The sequence below is a fragment of the Porites lutea genome, chromosome 7, assembly GCF_958299795.1.
Source record: "Porites lutea chromosome 7, jaPorLute2.1, whole genome shotgun sequence".
Classification (NCBI taxonomy): Eukaryota; Metazoa; Cnidaria; class Anthozoa; order Scleractinia; family Poritidae; genus Porites; species Porites lutea.
The window spans coordinates 2510168-2530546 of record NC_133207.1 but is presented as its reverse complement, the minus strand read 5'-3'; the positions used below and the strand labels follow the sequence as shown (position 1 = coordinate 2530546).

Sequence of the window (20379 nt, the reverse complement as noted above, 5' to 3'; positions counted from 1 at the left end):
GTTCCGGGAACTCAACGGATAATTGAGTATCCTCTGAATTTACGAGCTGCGGAAACATGACGGCAGTTAGCGTTTCCGAAAGAGTAAACCTGACGGAAACGCGAATATAAAAGATGCGTTTAAGCGTCTCCGCGGAAACTGAAACATGACGGATACACGTGTCTCCCGCAACGGTTAGTTACAATTCCGTCTGCGGATATTCAGGTTTCCGTGAGGTAGCCGTTACAAAAACGGAAACGGAAACACCTTTTTTCAACCTGTGTTGTAATTTGTACTATTCAATCACCCTAACTTCAGCTTGCGAGCAGGTTAACTTGTGCGAGTGCGGGGAAAATTTTAGGCCGCGGAGCCGTCAGCGCAAGACGCTTGCCGGCGAGAGGAGTGGGGCGAGGAAAGTGGTTCTCCTCCCACTTAGCCGTTTTTGTCTCGTGACAAGGCAAAAACGGTTGCGTGGGAGACTCTTGCTTGTAAGCTCTCCTATATAACTTGAAAAAGTTAGACTAACGTTTTCAGGTGGTGTGGAAAAAATTAGTCTATTTGATATTGATAGTATTTAAAAGTATGTAACACAAAGTTCGAAGAAATCTATGCTGCCAGTCTCTTTCATCTCTCGAAAACAACAATGTAAAAATCTTCATTTATGTTATGACGTCTCCCGCGTTCGTCTGCCGACCTGGGGCCCGTTTCTCGAACGTCCCGATAATTAACGAGCCCGGTAAGGTGTTGCCATTTATATTAAAGATCGAGGTTTCAATAGTTTGGCATCTAATAATAACATAATAACATTTACTTCTATAGCGCCATTTCCATTGCTGTCCAATGGCGCTTTACAATAACAATTAATTTTTTATAAAAACAGATTTTAAAAAAAAAATTAATAATAATGCAATGTTAAAAAAAAATAGAATTAAGCTATGCATTAAAATTTACAAAATTGTTAAAATGAATAAAAATATGAATAAAATCAAATAAAAATCGTATAAAAAGAAAATGTAGGAAATATGATCCTAGAATGATTATAAATTAGAAGCCTTCTTAAAAAGATAAAATTTAACTAAACGTTTAAATTGATTAAGATAACCGCAGCACCTTTCATTCTGGGGTAATTCGTTCCACAGAGCAGGGGCTGCGGATGAGAAGGTTCTGTAACCATACGTTTTTAGATCATAGGACATACTGACGAGACGATTGGTATTATTTAGAAGATTTAGGGTTCCTACTCAGTACGTACAGGTTAACTAATTCGGACAGATAAGTTGGAGCAAGATTATTCAGCGCCTTATAACTTATTATTATTCATTCAAAATTTTTCCCCGACTCTGATTGGCTAAATGCACACGCATAATTCACCACAACCAGTTTCTGACGACCAAACTTGGAAGAATTCTGCGTTTAAAGAGGAAATGACGTGATTAAACTAACATGATTAAACTATCAGTTAATGAAACAAATCGAAATATAAAGAGTAAGAGCGCGGATCCTGGCTAGCAAACTTCTCCATTTTGTTTCCGCTGCAAAAACTGGCATGACATCGTACCCCTTAACGTGGCAGGCAAAGTGTTGTGCAGAGTGGTTTTGGAGAGGATTAAAATGGGACTGGATGTATAATGATATCCAATATTTAGTATGATAGGCAATAACCGTACTCCAAAAACACCATGCCACATTATTGCCCCCGAGGAGGCACCCTAGTAACTCGCGCGTATATTAAGGACAGTACTTACAGTTCGAATATACAGTCAGTATACTAGAAAAAATCTCGATTTGCTCGAACTGGGGCCGCGAGGAATCGGTAGGTAATGATGACGTTTCTATTGTTTGCGCCCGCGAGTACGAAATGGTTAGGATGACGTAAAGACAGAAAATCCCGAAGGGACCGCTCAGTTAGATTTTGTGACATTTATTGTGCAGTCATACTTCGATACTCTTTTGCGTTACGCAGTGACATTCTGTGGAGCAGTTGTTTTGAAAGTTATGGACCAAAAGACACTCGTTAAGCGCAGGGGAGGTTATAAGGTGCGTTTAACTGTGTATATATAAACACTTAGAGAGTTTGCCAGACACGAGTTTACAAATCTTTGATTTATATTGGAAACCTTGCCAAACACTCTTTCTCTCTCTTTGACCGGAATAAGACTCAGCCCCAAACAAGCAAGACGAGTGAACAACGGCTAGCTTATCTCTAGCAGACTGTGATGGACATTTACAGAAATTCGCCGACAATCAAATTCTGTTCTGACTTATTCCCTGCTCACAGATGTCCTTCCGTTATAAAGTTTCAAATTAGACTAGAATGCGCCAGCGTGAATCGATCAAACGTCCTTTTAATTTCTAAGACTTACTTGCCGGCAAATGAAATGAACTGAATGTAAAAAGGGAAAGAGAAACAGCGAAAAATTCAACTTCTAATTAAATATTTTCTTATGGTTTAGAATAAACTATTCTCGAAACTGAGAATGTTTTGATCAAAGCTGTGTAAATCGAGCTGAAATTGTGCATGGAACCTTGCGTTTCCTGTATTTATCTCACCTATTGTATGGAATATGTGTGAAAATCTTCATTATGAATCGGTATATTTCAAAGAGCTACACAACCAGCAAGAATACTAGTGACCGACAATATAAAGAACGGGGGCAGCTGTAGTGTCAACTATTACTAGTAAAACTGATATAGTCAGTATACTGGAAAAAATCTCGATTTTCTCGAACTGGGGCCGCGAGGAATCGGTAGGTAATGATGACGTTTCTATTGTTTGCGCCCGCAAGTACGAAATGGTTAGGATGACAAAAGACAGAAAATCCCCAAGGGGCCGCTTAGATAGATTTTGTGACATTTATTGTGCAGTCATACTTCGATACTCTTTTGCGTTACGCAGTGACATTCTGTGGAGCAGTTGTTTTGAAAGTTATGGACCAAAAGACACTCGATTAGCGCAGGGGAGGTTATAAGGTGCGTTTAACTGTGTATATATAAACACTTGGAGAGTTTGCCAGACGCGAGTTCACAATTCTTTGATTTATATTGGAAACCTTTCCAGACACTCTTTCTCTCTCTTTGACCGGAATAAGACTCAGCCCCAAACAAGCAAGACGAGTGAAAAACGGCTAGCTTATCACTAGCAGATTGATGGACATTTACAGAAATTCGCCGACGATCAAATTTTGTGCTGACTTATATTCCCTGATCACGGATGTTCTTCCATTATAAAGTTTCAAATAAGACTAGAATGCGCTAGTTGAATCGATCAAACGTCCTTTTAATTTCTAAGACTTACTTTCCCGCAAATAAAATGAACTGAATGTAAAAAGGGAAAGAGAAATAGCGAAAAATTTAACTTCTAATTAAATGTTTTCTTATGGTTTAGAATAAACTATTCTCGAAACTGAGAATGTTTTGATCAAAGCTGTGTAAATCGAGCTGAACTGTGCATGGAACCTACCCTGGGTACCAGAGGTTTTTCTCGCGTGCGGAGGGGAATTTTCGGTAAAGACTTGACAGTAACAGGAAACTGCGCTAGAAAAGTCTCTGGAACCCGGGGTACATGGAACCTTGCGTTTCCTGTGTTTATCTCACCTGTTGTATGGAATATGTGTGAAAATCTTCATTATGAATCGGTATATTTCAAAGAGCTACGCAACCAGCAAGAATACTATTGACCGACAATATAAAGAACGGGGGCAGCTGTAGTGTCAACTATTACTAGTTATTCATTACTTAATATTTAAGTAACTTGTATTGGCTACCTCCGGCCTTTCCCGCTCTTAGTGGTTGTTCGACAATGGTCCATTCTAGAACCAGTTGTATTCATGCTGTCAGTTCGTAAACACCAGTTGACACTGACGATGGTGTGAATTGCGGAAATACACATTTAAATGAAGATATGATCGTCGCAGTGGTAATTGCAATTTAAGCAATTGCAAATTAACACGAAAAAGTTTCGGGACTTCAACGGGATTCGAACCCATGGCCTCTGTGTTAGCGCTGCAGTGCTTTACCATTTGAGCTATGAAGACCCACACACATTGGGAGCAGGCCAATTTGTTGCGTTCATCTTAACCCGTGAAAGGAATAAAACACGAAGATGGTATGAACTGAGGAAATACAAATTTAAATGAAGATATCAGATCGTCACCGTTGTAATTGCAATTTAAGTAATTGCAAATTAACTGCAGCTCTAACGCAGAGGCCATGTGTTCGAAACCCCGCGTTGAAGTTCCGAATTTTTTTTTTCTGGCTCAGTTTGCAAGTACCACTGCGACAATAATATCGTCATTTAAATTTGTATTCCCGCAGTTCACATCATCTTCATGTTTCATTCCTTTCACGGGTTAAGATGAACGGGACAAATTGGCCTGCTCCCAATGTATGGGTCTTCATAGCCTAATCAGGTAGAGCATTGCAGCGCTAACGCAGAGGCCATGGGTTCGGATCCCGTTGAAGTCCCGAAATGTTTTTCGGGTTAATTTGCAACTGCTTAAATTGCGGTTACCAATGCGACGATCATATCTGCATTCAAACTAGTTAACACTGTCAAACGGCAGAGCCAGTCAGCTTTTATACACTTAAACCGTCCTGACGCTGCAACAAAAAGAAAAAATGGATGCAGCTGCTTCACTAAATCAGGCGCGAATTACTAAAAGTGATCCGGGACTCAAGGAAATGGTTTCCAGAATAAAAGGATAGATATTTTAGTAAATATAAATTTTTGTTAACTAACATTATTCTTTATTTTAACAGCAAATTTAATTCTACGCTGGGATGGCTCTGCAGCCTTACCGAGACGAGGATTTAAACTTTTTCAAATTCACGTCCCTTGTGTTGAATGAATTTCCAAACGCCCTGAGACAGGCATTTAAAACAATGTGGGACAACACCTATGGACATCGCCCTGGTTTCCAGCTCTGGGATGATTCCACTGCCGTGAGAAATTTGTTTGCTGCTACGGAAGGTGGCGGAACAAAAGTTCCAGTTCATCGATCGTATCACGAATGGGATTGCACTGCTTTGTTCCAGGCCACCATCTATTCGCGAGCGTTCGCCGTACATCACGGAACGCTAAATGACGTGTATGTTAAGCCTCGTGGACTATCACATGGCCATTTTCATCCGTCCGTAGTGAGCACGACTGGAAACAATGCGGAAACCTGTGCACTAGCGATTGATCAGTTACGCCTTCTGAGGAATTATGTTTGCCACTCAACAAGTTCTGAGATGACAAAAGTAACCTTTGACCAGTACGTGAAACACGCCAAATTCGCGTTCCAAGCGCTTGGTGTCTCGACAACTCCAATTAATGCTGTTGGTAGTTTATTAGAGTCACACTTTCCCATAAACGAAGTTTGTAAACTTGAGCAAGGTATCAAAGAAGAAAATAAATCGTACATAAAATTTCTTGAGGGTGTGAATTCAGACATTGGAGAGTTGAAGAAGAAACTGGAAGGCGATATTACTAGCAAAGAGGACGTCGCCATGCTGACACAAAAAATAGATGTACTCAAAGCTATGCAGGATTTCGCTGATAATAGAGAAGACATAACTATGTCAGCACGAAGAGGAGGTGAGTGAGTAAAGTGTTATAGCGAAATGCGTTACTCTATTAGAAGCTTCAGGAAAACTCTGGTACGTCCACGCTAATATACTTCCGCAAGATGTTTACAGTAGTAGTCACATGACCCCTTACGTGTCTTTCCCGTAAACGAAATTTTCAATTAATTCCAATTCATTTTGTTCCTCTTTGGCGTCTGCTTGCCACTTTTTGTCTCCTGTTATGATTAGTGTTCGCTAATTAGCTTCTGCCAGGTCAACTAGCATCAAACGGTTTACGTTGCCTGTGAACAGGCCTTTAATCGAGCGGGAAACTAGGGAGAGAGAAAAGCGAAAAGGCCTGTAGACAAACATTTGGGACCGCCGTTCCACGGCACCCGCTACGCATCAGATCCTGATGCAAGTTCTTATTGGGGAGAACACTGACTGTTGACAGGTCTGATTAACATCGGCTTTTCGGTCGGCACGTAGCACGCGTTTTGATCACAAAGTGGAAATAACAAAACACTCCAAAGACTGTTAAGCTTGTTCAAAAGCTATTACCAAGAGAGGAACTACGCGCTCCAGTCAAAAGACTCACACTATCTATTTTTTTTTTTTGTTTTAATATTTTTTAATTAAAGCATTTCTTACGTTTACGTTCACCGAATGCAAATATGGCGGACCTCTCGGCCGGCCCGGGTCTAGTTGCGCGAAAGCGAGGCTAGTGAGGCCTCAAGAGTTTTGTTTTGACTGCGCGTCTTAGCGATTGAGTCGATCGATATTGTTTGATTCGAGTTGTTGCATGCCTGAGGGCCACCAAAAAGAACATTTTACTCTAGCTGGAATAGCCTTTACTTTCCCGAGATCTTTTCACAAAGAAAGTTAAGGATTCATGCGATTCGGCGCAGCGATGGGAAGCACCTTACAGCAAAAGTGTGCTCGCTTCATTTGCTTTAGATGAGAGGACTCACGAAAGTATTTGAATGAAATAATTTTCACAAGAGATGGTGCTGTTCCAAGATGTTTGCATGGTCTGTTATTTATCCAACAAAAGGTAAACATTTTCGAGAACGGGAGCATCCGCTGTGGACTGTAAGATCTTTTAGATTTCACGCTGAAACCCAGCTGCATTAAAATGTATAACAACAACAAATAACAATCGCTGTTAATCTTACAAGCGTGGCCTGTGAAACTAGGTAAGAACCAGAAGAAAGCGACATATTTCAAGAACAGTCCTTGACCAAAGTGCACTGAAAAAACTAACAGAGGAACCGTTGCCAAGTAAGAAAGTAAGAAGAAGGAAAAAGGTTCTGGCAGAGAAAGAGCGTGCAAGTATTCGAGCTTTGTATTTGACCTTGCGCGTGATCTACTTTAGCAACTTGTCGAATGGTTTAGAGATAAACTAACAGCGATTTTCCAAAAATTGCTTCTTTTATGGCACTGCTCAAACTCTTGAACACAGGATCGTGAAGACTGAAAACATTCGGCCTTGTTGTCTGTCGTTGTGTCCCTGAGAGCGCCTAAAGATTGGTAAGTCGCGACGGCGGATTCACTAGTTCTCGAGGATATTTACTTTTCCTTGGTAAGAGAACGGACAAAGCAAACTTAAAACAGAACCATGAATCTTTCAGTTATTCTTCCATTCCAATAGTTTCGTGAGTCTTCTCTTCTGAAGTGAAGCGAGCACACTTTCGTTCTTTTAACTCCGTGATAGAAAAGTGCCTCCATTCGCCGCGCCAAATTGCTTGAATCCATTTCTTTCTTCGTAAAAAACCTTGGCAAAGCGAAGATAACCAATTTTCTTCTCTGCTGGAGTTAAATCTCCTCTTTGATGGCTCTTAAGCACGAAACAGCTCGAAGGAAACCATATTGATCGACTGAATCGCTAAGACGCGCAGTCAAAACAAAACTCTCGAGGCCTCACTAGCCTCGCTTTCGCGCAACTAGACCCGGGCCGACCGAGAGATCCGCCATATTTGCATTCGGTGTATACAAAATAGAAATTAAGAAAGAGAAAAAACACACACACACGCACCCACACACACACACACACACATATATAGTACAAACAAAAAAATACAAAGCTAAACAAAGCTATTACAGCAATACAGTTACTTAGTCTGTAAATTACAATGACATCACTTTAAACTAATGATTGAAATCAATCATAACATCACTTATTCGTAAAAACGCTTATTAGCTTTTCCCACTTTCTAAAATGATTGTTTAATTTGTCTCTTTTCCTGGCAATATGGAGTTCGATGTTGTAAATACGCCTTGTCTTGGCTATAAAACCTTGAAGAGAAGGTATACCATTCTGGTATTTCCGAGAGTAAATATAAAACTTACCCAGAAGCAAAATATGGTTAAACAGGAGAAAATCTTCTGCAATATCGAACTCACCAAAAATGACGTCCTCTTCTTTAAAGTTATCAACAGAGATGTTATTATCGCGCAACCAGGACAAGACAAGTTTCCAAAAACTAGATGATACTCTACAGGAAAAGAGTAAATTCTCTACGGATTCAACCTCTGTTTGGCAGAAAGCACAGGATGGCGACTCAGCCAAGCCGAAACGAAACAGTTTTTCGTTTGTAAAGACAATACGGTTTAAAATTTTAACCTGAAATTCTCTAAGTTTAGATTCTAATGTTGTGCGAAAAGATAGCGAATAAACACTTTTCCAATCAATATCAATGTTTGAATACTTTGCAGCTAACTTTACTTTAGCAGTAGGCGTTGTTTGTTTTTTCTCGAGGAAAAGCCGGTAGATTTGCTTTGAGGAAGCATCAAGAATTGAAACCAAATTGTTACTTATTAGGATAGCAGGTGAATCCGGAAGTGGATCAATCACCGGTGCAGTAGTTGCCCTTTTAATTGTCAAGCGCTAACTAGCAGGCGTAGAGTTAATAATACCCATAATGAAGTAACCTTGCTCAGGATTGAGATTTTCTTTAGTTGAAAATAAATCGCAAATTTTTAAAAACCCTAAATCTGCAATATCTCTACGATACACAGATTTCTTATTAATGCAGAGAAGCTTGTTATTCCAAATAACTTCATTTGGAATTTCATGTAGCAAGCTGGGTGTTTTTGCATTTACTTCTGACCACGCATCGAGACATTGCTTGTAGAAACTCGGTAAATAAATTCTTAATTTAGAAGTATCAAAATTACAATGCAATATGAGCTTCCCACCAACGGGGATAAGAACCTCATTTAAAAAAGCTTTCCACTGACTTTTATAGTCTTCCAAATATTTTTTTATACATAACACTCGTCTGGTCAGGGACCGCGGAGCAAGGTGAAAAGTGGGAGGGCTGACAATTGAAAATAAGTTTTTCATATTGAAAATCGAAAAAAGGAATAAAATCATAGTATTTGATTTGTTTCTGTCGCGTGACTTTGCATACTTTATCCAGTATTTGTTGCTCTTTATAGGTCGGCATTAGTGAAGATACCGAAATTCTTCATACGAATTTCATTCCGTCCAGCAAATGTGTTTGCGATCTGAATCACGTCCAAGCTTTCCGTTAATTTCTTATGACAATTAAGTACTGTCAAGTTGCTGAATCGCTGCTGTTTCATGTTCGATCTCAGCCATGTCTTCAGGCGACGTGCTGCTGAAAAAGATCTTTCACAGCAAGCACTGGTTGTTGGGTTGACCGCCAAAAGCTTACATAGTATTACTACTTCACCAATTAGGCTTCGTTCTTCTTTAGGTAGCTTCTTAACTTCGCAGAGAACATCATCAAAGCATTCCATCGCACCTTTATCCTTCAGAATCTGACGCAGGACTTGAAGTTGGGCCTTCAGCGAGTCAAAATTGATGTCTTCATTGTATGACACTTTCATGTAGTCGAGCTCTGCTGTGTAGGATTCCCCATTGATACCTTTTAGTAAGAGAGACGCCATCTTTTCATAGGCTGTAAAGCTTGGTTGACTGAAACGCTGTTCTATGGCATTAACTATCAGATCAATAGCCTCAAAGTAGATGCGCCGATAGTGGTCCTTCGGTGTTTCGGGAAAGGTTGGCTGTCCACTTCCGACCTCGATCCTTGCAGGTGCTCGACGCTTTCGTGGAAGAAGCGGATCAGAAATGGCGTGATCTTTGCTTTTGCGAAGGACTAATGAGTAGAATGCTGAAAAGCTATCATCATTTCGGATGCTCTCTAGTACTGACTTAGTAAGTTGCGCTAAGGCGTTGTCCACTGACTGCAGATATCCTCGTCGACTGCAAGGTTTTAGATAGGTTATCAGAGTGAGAAAATAACCTCTCTCCAAGACTTAGCCCAAAGAAAAAGTCGAAGGTTTGCATTTGTGCTTGACAACCAACTATTCTTCCTCTGACATCTGGTTGCAGCTTATCTTCTAGGGACACCCCCCATTCTTCCAATAGAGCAGAATAGTTGTCGAGGATGCGCCTAAAGCAGGCTGCTCTTACAGTCCACCTTGTTGGACAGAGAGATACAATACCACCACAAGCAGCAGAGTCGCTTTCATCTTCTTGCTCCAAATTTTCCTTGATTTGTCCGAGACTGCATTCACGCTTTGGGGAATACTTGATTAGTGTTGTAATCTCTTTTGCAGTATCCATGGTGTTTGATAATATTTTAGAGGCTTTGGTGACATCTTTTATACCAAGACTTAGTGAGTGGCCATGGCAGTGAGTGGGATGGGCTTTGGGCTGTATCTGTAAAATTCTAGTTGCTACGCCAGATTTACTACCAAGCATGTTACTGGCGCCATCATAGCATTGCCCTCGGCAGTTGCTAAAAGATAACCCAAGCCTTGTGACCACGTCTTTAATGACTGCTTCAATAGTGTCTGCACGAATATTTGGAATATTCACAAACCCTAGGAAATCTTCATGCGCTTCTAGTTCTTTGTCAATCCATCTAACACAGAGTGTCAATTGTTCCTTATTACTGACATCTGTGTATTCATCACAAAGGATTGAAAAAAAGGAGTTGTCTAAGCTAGTAACTACTTGTCTCGATACAATGTCTGCCATGATTGACACCAGCTCCGTCTGTATGTCATGACAGGTGTACTTGTCATTTTTTCGCTGAAGCCAATCAGTAAGCAACGGTACATCATTAGCTCTCAATTTAAGGAGCTGGTTAAAATTGGATTCAGCATCTGTGTGTCCTTGCATAGCAAGGCCCTGCCGGGCAAGAAATCGGACGCTCTCAATTATTTTTAAGAAACATGTACGGTTTTGTTTCATGGTCGTGTCGGCTGCATTGCTACACATCTCAATTATGTTTCCACTTGACGCTATAACGCCAACTTGGTGCTCACATGCCAAAATGTGACAATTGGACTTCTGGTGCTCTTGAAAGCGGGCAATAGCATTTTTCCAATTTGAATAACCACCCTTGATGAAAGTCAGTTCTTTGTTTTTTGCAGTTGAAAGGTTGCCTTTTTTATTTTGATGTGCACAGACGTAACAAATGACAGAATCACTTTCTTCGACATAATGCAACCATGGAAAATCGTTAAACCAGTTCGCTTTAAATGAGCGATTCCATTGTCCGATTTTCTTTTTAGGGAAACTGAAGTTATGTGGTTGATGAGGTTTACCCACAGGGTCAGTGTATTTACTTGACAACTCGATGGTCGCAGCATTACTTGGTGTAGGATTGTGTACAACTACAATATTAAAAATGCAAAAAATAACGTTAATTTTGGACGCATTCGAAATGTCTTTTTCGTAAAAAGGAACTAAGATAATAATTGATGTATTTTTTATTATAAACCAATAAAAGAATACATATAAGGTAGTTGTTTTATTATACATGATCATTTTAATCACAGCTACTACAAAACATGCCCTAAATATCCGATAACAATAATTGCATACACAATATATAGCTTATTGAATAAAAAAAATGCTAACATCGTATTTTGCACCCAGCCTCCTAAAACCTGGCTTGTCAATAGTACGGTTTGAAAGCTGTAAAAATAGTAGACTTGGGTGATTTTGAAAGAATATTTCGGCAGTTTCTAAAGACAACACTGCACCTGTTAAACCCATACTAAAAAGCCTGGATAGCTCTAAATGAGCGATAGCTTGAACATTATCTGGCGAAAGGGCTAAGCCATTTAAAGGCAGCAGTTTAAGTTTAGACGACAGCTGTACTACCTGAATGACACTATATGCATTCAAATTTTTGCAGTTGTCAAGGAGTAAGTACTCTAAATTTGAACACACAGTTTTTCCCAAAAAATTGATATCTCTCAACACATCTTGCCAACTTAGATCTAGATAAACTAGTTTTGAAGAATTGGCTAAGTGACGTAAAAGTGCCACAGCCGAATACTTTATGGTGACATTCCTCGTGGAAAAATAGGTGAAAGCTTCTGCATGGGACATTATTGTTGCCATAGGGGGTTGATCAATTTTCTGGATCATCCACTCATCAATGGCGACAATCTGCCACAAACAATCTGTGTTGCATAGCCTCATCCATCTTTTAGAAACTCTGCACAATGAGCTCATAATCTCCCCACACAGAAGTGTATTTCAAGATCTCGATCAGAACTTCATCGGGTAGCGCTGAATGAAATCACAAAACAGTAATTTAGACCGTGCTTCAAATGCCTTAGAACCTCAATTGTTGGGCGTGTTTAATGAGTAAATAAACACACCATATATGTATCTCAAAATCTTTAAAATAACAAATATATGAGGATGTTTTATTACATAAAGTGTTTTCTCACAAGTGACCTACCCTATAAACCAATGGAAAATAACGAAAAGGATGAATAAAAAAATAAACTTACTCTCAATGGAAACAGATTGATCAACGCAGGTCTCACTCTCGGGTAAACAATCATCTGACAAAATTAAACGCATAGTTATTATATCATAGTTATTATACAGTCTTTGAAATTCAACTTTATTTATAAATAAATAAATAATGTGTTTATTATCCTTTTGTTATAGCTAATGCTAAATTACAGGATTGCTGACAATAAGTAGAATATTATAAATAGAATAAATATATAACCCATCACCAAAAATCCAATTACACTTAACGAATATTAGTCAGAAACAACTCGCACTTCCAAAAAATGACACTTTTAACAATATATTGAAATGTTTACTGGTCAAACTCAAACTCACCATTTTCACTGCAAGTAGTTGTCGTCTTTTCTGCATAGCTTGCAGATAACTCTAATAAACGACCAACATACACAGTCAGTTCAGATTCAATGCAAGAAAAGACGCGATTACAATTTTAGTATAGAAAATCCTACAGTGAAGTGATCTGAAAAATTTCTAACTATGGCCGTTCACTGTTCAAGTAAAGTAATTCTTCTTGCCATCAAATATTTCATTGATTCGAATGGAGAAAGACAAAATATAAAACTTTTATCAACTCAAAACAACTACTCGCCTTCGTTTGGCTTGAAAAAGCTAGTAATTTTCTGCATTTCGTCTGATAAAAAACTCTGCCGGAGCTGGAAGTACAAAAACACGCTGCCGAACGAAGCGAAGGGGTGGCCAAGGCATGGCGTTTGATCAAGGGGCAAGTCGGCCCCAGGCGCCGCACAATTACCGCGAAAAGCACAGGAGCCCCACAAAAAGCCTGGCGTTTGAAATTAAAGAAAATACAGAGAATATAGCGGAATATAGACGGAAAAAACTTGTTTCAAGTCTTTTTTTTATTTTAATTATTTTTCTTTTTAGAGCAAAAAGTGGGGGCGGGGGTGCCAAAAAGTGGTAGGGCCGCGGCCCTACCAGCCCCTCCCCCTCCGCGGCCCCTGCTGGTACGAACCATAGAATCAATATCGAGCATATTTAAGCCACCCTTCTCAACTTCCGAAATCATCACATTTCGTTTTACTTTATCTTTCCCATTCCAAATAAAATAGTAAAAAAGCGAGTCGGCCTCTTTGATAAGGTCTTTAGAAATTGGTAACACCGACGCTCTAAACATAAACTTAGGGATGGCAAAGGTTTTTATAATTTGTATTCTACCTAAGAGAGAAAGACCACGCCATTTCCACAAATTGATCGTCTTCTTAAGTGATTTCAAAGTATTCCTAAAATTCAATTCATCTCTTTGTTTAGCGTCATAGCCAAAGTAGACACCTAGAATTTTAATAGTGTTACAAAGATTTGGCATATCAGAATACCCCTCCCAAAGAGAACTACTATTTCCTAAAGCTAAGGCTTCGGCTTTTTCATTATTTATTTTTAAACCAGAACATTCACCAAAAGTCTTCAGCGTAACGAATAGGTTGGTATAAGAACTACTATCTTTGATAAAGCAGGTCATGTCATCAGCGAAAAGGGAAAGTTTAACAGGTTCATCTCGTATCGTAATGCCCTTAATGCCATCATCTTCTCTTATCTTTATAGCTGAGGTCTCCAAAGCTATTATGAACAGGTAGGGAGAGAGGGGATCTCCCTGCCTTACTCCCCTACTTAGTGCAAAAGGTCCTGTTGTAAAACCATTGTTCATTACACAGCTAGAGGCGTTGTTATATAAGACTCGTATCCACTGAATAAAAGAAGGACCAAAGTTAAATGCATGTAATACTCTTAAAAGAAAATTTAAATTGAGCGAGTCGAAAGCTTTTTCAAAGTCTATAGCTACTAGAATTCCAGGTATATCTTTGTACCTAGCATATTCAATCACAACATCGATCGTTCTGACGGCATTAAAAAATGTTCTCCCCTTTACAAACGCGTTTTGATTAAAATGAATTACTTCAGGAAGCACCTTTTCCAAACGCTTTGCCAAAGTTTTAGACGCCAATTTAGCATCAACATTTACAAGAGATATTGGACGCCAATTCTTCACCAACCTTTTGTCTTTTCCTTTCTTTTCAATTAAGGTGATAACGGCCTGTTTCTGTGAGTTCGATAGTTCACCGTATTCGAAAGCACAGTTCAAACTATCAACTACCAACTTTCCAAGCAAGGGACAAAAGGCTAAGTAAAACTCGGCTGTTAAACCTTCGTTCCCTGGCGATTTATTCTTTTGGAAGGTCTGTAATACATTATAGCATTCATCATATCTAAGGATACCCTCGCAAACGTTCCTCTTCTCCTCGGCTAAAAATGGAACATCGGTGAGATCATTTATAAACGAAGAAATAGTCTGCGTGTCTGCGGAATTTCTACCATCATAGAGATTAGAATAATATAATTCCAATTCATTCATAATCTTTTTTGGGTCGCTAGTTAATTATCCATCAGTTGTTAAGATTTTGCGGACACTGCTTTTAGTTTTGTTTGAATTTTCTAAATTCAAAAAATATTTGTTGTTTTTTTCACCCATTTCATACCAGGTTGCCCTAGAGCGAATGATTGCCCCTTGTGTAGTGTAATCGTACAATTAATCATATTCTGTTTGAAGGCAATCCAGTTCCTCGAGATTTCCACTATTTGGATCAATATCACATTTTTCTGTACATTCCTTCAGCTTGTCTTCCACCTTTTGTAGTTTTGCTCTTCTTTCACGGGCTTTACCTTTACTGTATGTAATTGTTCGCTGTCTTATTTTGTATTTAATTAAATCCCATAAAACACGCTTATCCTGAACCTCTTTAAATTCCTCTAACCAATTCACATATTCAGTGGTTAAAAGTTCACAGTAGTCCGAGTCATTTACTAAGTTCGAATTGAATTTCCAGAAATTCGGTCCTCTCTCAGTTTCATCTAAGCCGCAAATTGAAAGGGTTATTGCCGAATGGTCAGTTTTTATTGATGTTTTAATCTCTGCTGAAATTATCTCGCAAACTGTCGCTTATAAGCCAAAAATCTAAACGCCTCTGCACAACCGGAGTTTTTTGACGCCAAGTAAATCGTGATGTAGTGGGGTTCCTAATACGCCAGATATCAACCAGATCGAAATCGAGGTGCATATCTTCAACTAATATTGCGGAGTCTTTCTTTCTGTTGTTTCCGCCCCGCCCATCTAAGTCAGGGTCAAGTATGACGTTAAAATCGCCTCGGACGATAATTGGGTAATCCTGTTCTGTTCTAGCAGCTTTCAAAATTTCTGATATTTTTTTAAAAAAGGTACATTGTTCACTACATTTGTTTGGAGCGTAAATATTTAAAAGAAAGTGTGGTGAATCCTGAATGGAAACCTCTAGGAAAACATAGCGACCTTGAGAATCAACCTTGATAGATCGTAGTTGAAAGTCTAAGTTATCCCTTACCAGTACAAGTACACCTCGACTATGGCTACTACCGTGCGAAAAGAACATGTTTCCTTTCCACTGTTTTCTCCAGATATTTTCGACTTCTTGAGTACTGTAGGTTTCTTGCAGAAAACAAATATCGGCTCCAGAATTTAAAAGCCAGCTAAAAATTGCTTTCCGCTTTTCAAAAGTACGAATCCCTCGAGCATTTAGTGACAAAAGGCTAAAATCAACGTTACTACGCCCTACTTCGCCAAAGGGAAAAAAAACTTCATTAGGTGGGAAAAGTTAAGCGTCAGTTTGGCACCTTCAAACTTTAAAGAATATATCCTCATTAACGCGCCAGAATAGCTTTGAAAAACATAGTAAAAGCAAAGCAGAACATCTACCAAAGCAAAAACGAAAAAAAAAAGGAAAACATGTCTACTCGCTACGCATGCCAGCCCCAGTCTCAACCCTCACACTATCTATAGAAAAACACTAGGCTGGAATTTACCGAGTCACAATGCAATTCTCCATTCTTGATGTAGCTTCGGTTTAAGCTGCACTTGAATCTTATAACTTTGGATCTGTAAATTACTATCCGTGATCATTTTTAAACATTCTGCAAAGAAAACTAACGAGCTGGGCCCAGCGTGATACAACATTTCAGAAAAACATTATATTCACGGACTAAAGAAAATCCCTTAGTTATTCAGATCCAGAAGGCACTTTGGAGAAAAGTAAGACCCTTATTCAGCCGCAATAAAAAGCTTTACGCTACATGCAAAAGAGGTCAAAGAAAATGCTCTTGCATCAGAGGGCAAATCCTGCCGACCAGAGACAAAAACCACAGTAAATCAATATGTAGGCCATGACCTCTCAGTGCGAAACAAGCGGCTAAAATCACATTTGCTCAGTGAAGATGTAGAACCTTCCAGAGCATAATATACCCAACAGAGGAAAAAACTTATGGGAACAGGCAGCATTTTGGCGTGAGGTAAACGTCGTGTAGGCCTACCGCCCCTTTTTATTGCTATAAATACGGGATAAATACCCAAAGGTGTAATTCCTGTCGGCGATCGAAGCGCTGCTGATTTCTTTGTATAGTACTTGTCTTTGGAGGTTCACGATCTGGAGAAGTCATGATAGTATCTGTACCTTTCGCATTCCAAGTTCGCTCATTGCAGGGGCTTGTTGAATTAGAAACTGAACTAGCAAGACGAACGGCCCGTCGAGCATAAGTTAAGCAGCTTAAAACGGAAAAGCTTTCTCCTTGCTCAAGAGGAAATCTTGAGGAAGTCAAATCCTTGCGCTAGTACAACGCTGTCTTGGCCACTGTCAACCAGCAAGGTCTTATTTCTTGAAACGCCAAAGATCGGCACCGTATTGATTCTCTTACCGGAGATCAACGATTTTTTGCAAAATCGACAATTAGGTTCGCGGTCCATTTCACTTTGTTTTGAGACGGAGCAAAACACGGCTGTTTTCCCGTTTGTACTACTACATGAAATTACGAATAACAATTTTGAAATATCACTCGTGTATTTATACCAAATATCACTACAAATCTTGCTATTACCTATACTAATTTTCCCAGGAGTTACTCCCGCGCGAAATTGATTGACAGGTAACGATCTTACTGACAGATGTTCAGCAAGATAATTACAAGAGGGCGGAATAGCGGGCCTCAAATGTTTGTCTACAGGCTCTCTCCTCCCCTTTCCCTTCCCTTTCCTTGCTATTTTTTCCCCAAACAGAGAGCCTGTTCACAGGCTACGGTTTACGTTGCTATTTTGGCTTTTTGCACCAAAAATCAATCCGCTAAAAAAACGCTTCTAGGTTTTTAGTATCGGTGTAGCTAATACTTGCTTTATATTTCTCTTTTAATTAGATATTCCAATATTAGTACGGGGATGAAATTGAAAGGCTGTAAATTGTTTTATAGGGAATCAATTTTGTGAAGCTGAAAAACTTTATAAACTCGGAATAGAGAAGCGTAAGAAACAAGATTTCCAATGAGCTCTTCAAGCTCATCAGTTTCCGCTGTGCAAGTGTATGTATTAAACTGTGTCTATGGCAGGGGGGGGGGCCCACGACTTAGCGAAATTTCGTGTACCTATGATCCACCGATTTATGACATCACATCCGGTTGCAAAGTTGCTGCTCTGTTTTCGCGCGAAGCACAAAGATGGACGCCCGATGCTATTTGGTTTCCTCGTTATTTTTACCCACAGGCTAACGGAATTATGTATCTTGAATTCCGAGAATATTAAGAAGGTATATAGCCGGCCTTTCAAGCAAATGTCATGACCAAACAAAGAAGTTTTAGTATTATTTTAACGATAAATATCATGTAGCTGCGAGGAATGTCATGGCGAGTCTTGCGATGTTTCAAAACGAGTGTCGTTAACGTTTTTCGGCTGTTGCGGCCTCTGATTTAGAGAAGTCATCAATCAAAATATAATTTCCTAAGCGGAATAGAATGGGGAAAACGCCGATGGCCACAGTTTAAAGTGTTCACCGCTGGAAGGCTGGATCACGGCCCGTAAAGTTGCAGAAACGTCCACGCAACTGCATGGTTTTGAGGAATGTCATGGTGAGTCTTTCGCTGTTTGTTATCGAGCGTCACTCAAGAGTTTGGCTTTCGCGGCTTCTGATTCATCAAAGTCATCAATCAAAATTGCCTATCCTGAGCGAAATTCCGTGGAGAAAAAGCTTATAGTCACAGTTTAAAGTGTTAACAGCTGGAAGGCTTTATAACTCGACGTAAAGTTGCTGCAAGGGCTCAGTCTTCAGTCTTCTGCTGTTCGAAGACCCTCTGGCATGATGTCGCATAGATAAGGTTAGTAGGTTTGCTGATTTTTCTTTCAGTGCACGTGAGAGAATTACAAGGAGCGTAGAGTAGTGAAATATTAGAGTTATTCAATGTTAGAGCGTGAGCTTTTAATAGTTAAGAGAATTAGATAATTTTTTAAATGATTGATGAAAGGGGAATTCTTAAAGAACAGGTGGTTACTATTAGAAAAGGGCAGTAAAACATCCGAAAGAACTACCCTTTTTCTCACAGCACTTTCTACTGGATCTCTAAAACTGTATTTTATTGTGTAAGAAACACATAAAATAGAAAAAATGTGACAGAGAATAGACCGTTTGCTTTGGGAGGTGGTGCCACAGGAGAGGTGGAGATATTAAGAGGGCCTACACCAAGAAGAACAATATTATAACAAAAACAGTAATCTTGTTGATCAATTATTAGTAGTAGTAGCCTTTTTTGAGTACGATAGTATACCAGAAAGATACCACATGCCTGCAATTGCTGTGATCATAATTTATTGTTTTAGAGGGAGGCATGCAAGGTTTTTGCTTAGTGGATTTCAGGGGTGGTAACAGCACACCTACACTGTATGACAGAGTGCATTGTTGCTTATGGGGGATTGTGAAACTTAATGATAGCAAACTTAATTTGCACAGATAAGCAAAATTGCATTGCCAGTTATTTTCTCTCCATGTGGTAGGGGATAGACAGTGCAATTACATGTGAAGGACTGGAAGTATATTTTTTGCCAATTTTTCCTTGCCGAGCCTTAAAATCCATATTGTAAGACAGTTGTGCATATTATTTGATTCTAGGATCCTTAAAAGTTGTAAGGAGAGGGGGTCTTCATGGCCAAAACAAACAAAAAGTATTTTATATGAAACTTGAATGAAATTTCTACCTGGTAGGGAGTTGTTGGCAGAAAATGGCCTCCCTGGAAAAAGAAAGGATATTTTTTGTTCTGTAATATGAAAATTTCATCTTAAGACTTGCACTTGTTGTTACTACAATCAGGGACAAAAGTAGTTGACACACTTGTTTAAAACGGGTGCTTTTAGCAAACATTTAATTCATCTATTATTTCATTCTTTTTAAACGCCGTAAATCCCCTCACCCCCCGAATCAATGTTGTCTGAAGTAAAAAAAAGACTTGAGGGTCCAAAATTCAACATTGATTTTGGGGGGGAAGGGGTTGGGGTAGACAGGGGAATGGGATAAGTATATCCACTATGCAAAAAGGGGCCATTTTACGGAAGTGTGCCAACACTTTTGTCCCTCATTGTCTGAATGCAAAATTGTGCTACTGCACACAAGTTGAGCCGTGCATGACACTGATTTTAACTGAAATTAAAGAAATCAAAGACATAATTATGTTATTGGTGGTGGGGGTGACATTGACTTATTCACGACCGAATTATAGGGCCAATTGGAATTACGTGATGACGTAATAAAAGGGCTGCGATATCCAGAATTAACGTCGATATGGTTTACAAGCTAAAAACTAACGCTGAAACTCGCGCACATGTACAACTTTTGATGAATTTCAAGGGTACGCGTACTGAAAATGTTTTTAATAAAGTGAATATTTCTCGTTCTTCACTTTATCCGATGGTTAAGGCGCAAACAATCACGGGTAGGGTAAGGATTGACACGTAGTGGGGATAGTCACTGGCCGGCCACGGAAATATGGAGCGTTAGTGCGGAGCGGCCGTCACTGCGTTCAATATCGAAACTACGGAAAAGTGAAGGTAAATTCATGGCCAATTCAATAAAAAACTAAGGACAGCGTAGCAAACATTGCAAGTGTCCACGAAAACAATTACTTTCAATCCCACCTCGTGACACCATGAGTGACATGATAACGCAACGCAAATAGCGTGACATGAGCG

General features: G+C 39.4%; 1 protein-coding gene and 1 pseudogene across 2 annotated transcripts in view; one reads left to right on the top strand and one right to left on the bottom strand.

Annotated features, from left to right (window-relative positions):
• The window catches only part of LOC140942810 (uncharacterized), a 46831-nt gene that overhangs the window by 8730 nt on the left and 17722 nt on the right, over positions 1–20379 (top strand). Inside the window, exons 2-3 of one of the 2 annotated variants that reach the window (XM_073391815.1) lie at positions 4738–5557; positions 7956–8319. In XM_073391815.1, coding sequence (XP_073247916.1) covers positions 4759–5557; positions 7956–8017 — 861 coding nt within the window. In that variant the 5' untranslated portion in view covers positions 4738–4758 and the 3' untranslated portion in view covers positions 8018–8319. Of the gene's footprint in view, positions 1–4737; positions 5558–7955; positions 8320–20379 lie in introns of those variants that run through there. The other variant, XM_073391816.1, reaches the window with a different exon arrangement.
• LOC140942808 (zinc finger MYM-type protein 1-like) lies at positions 8829–10953 on the bottom strand (annotated as a pseudogene).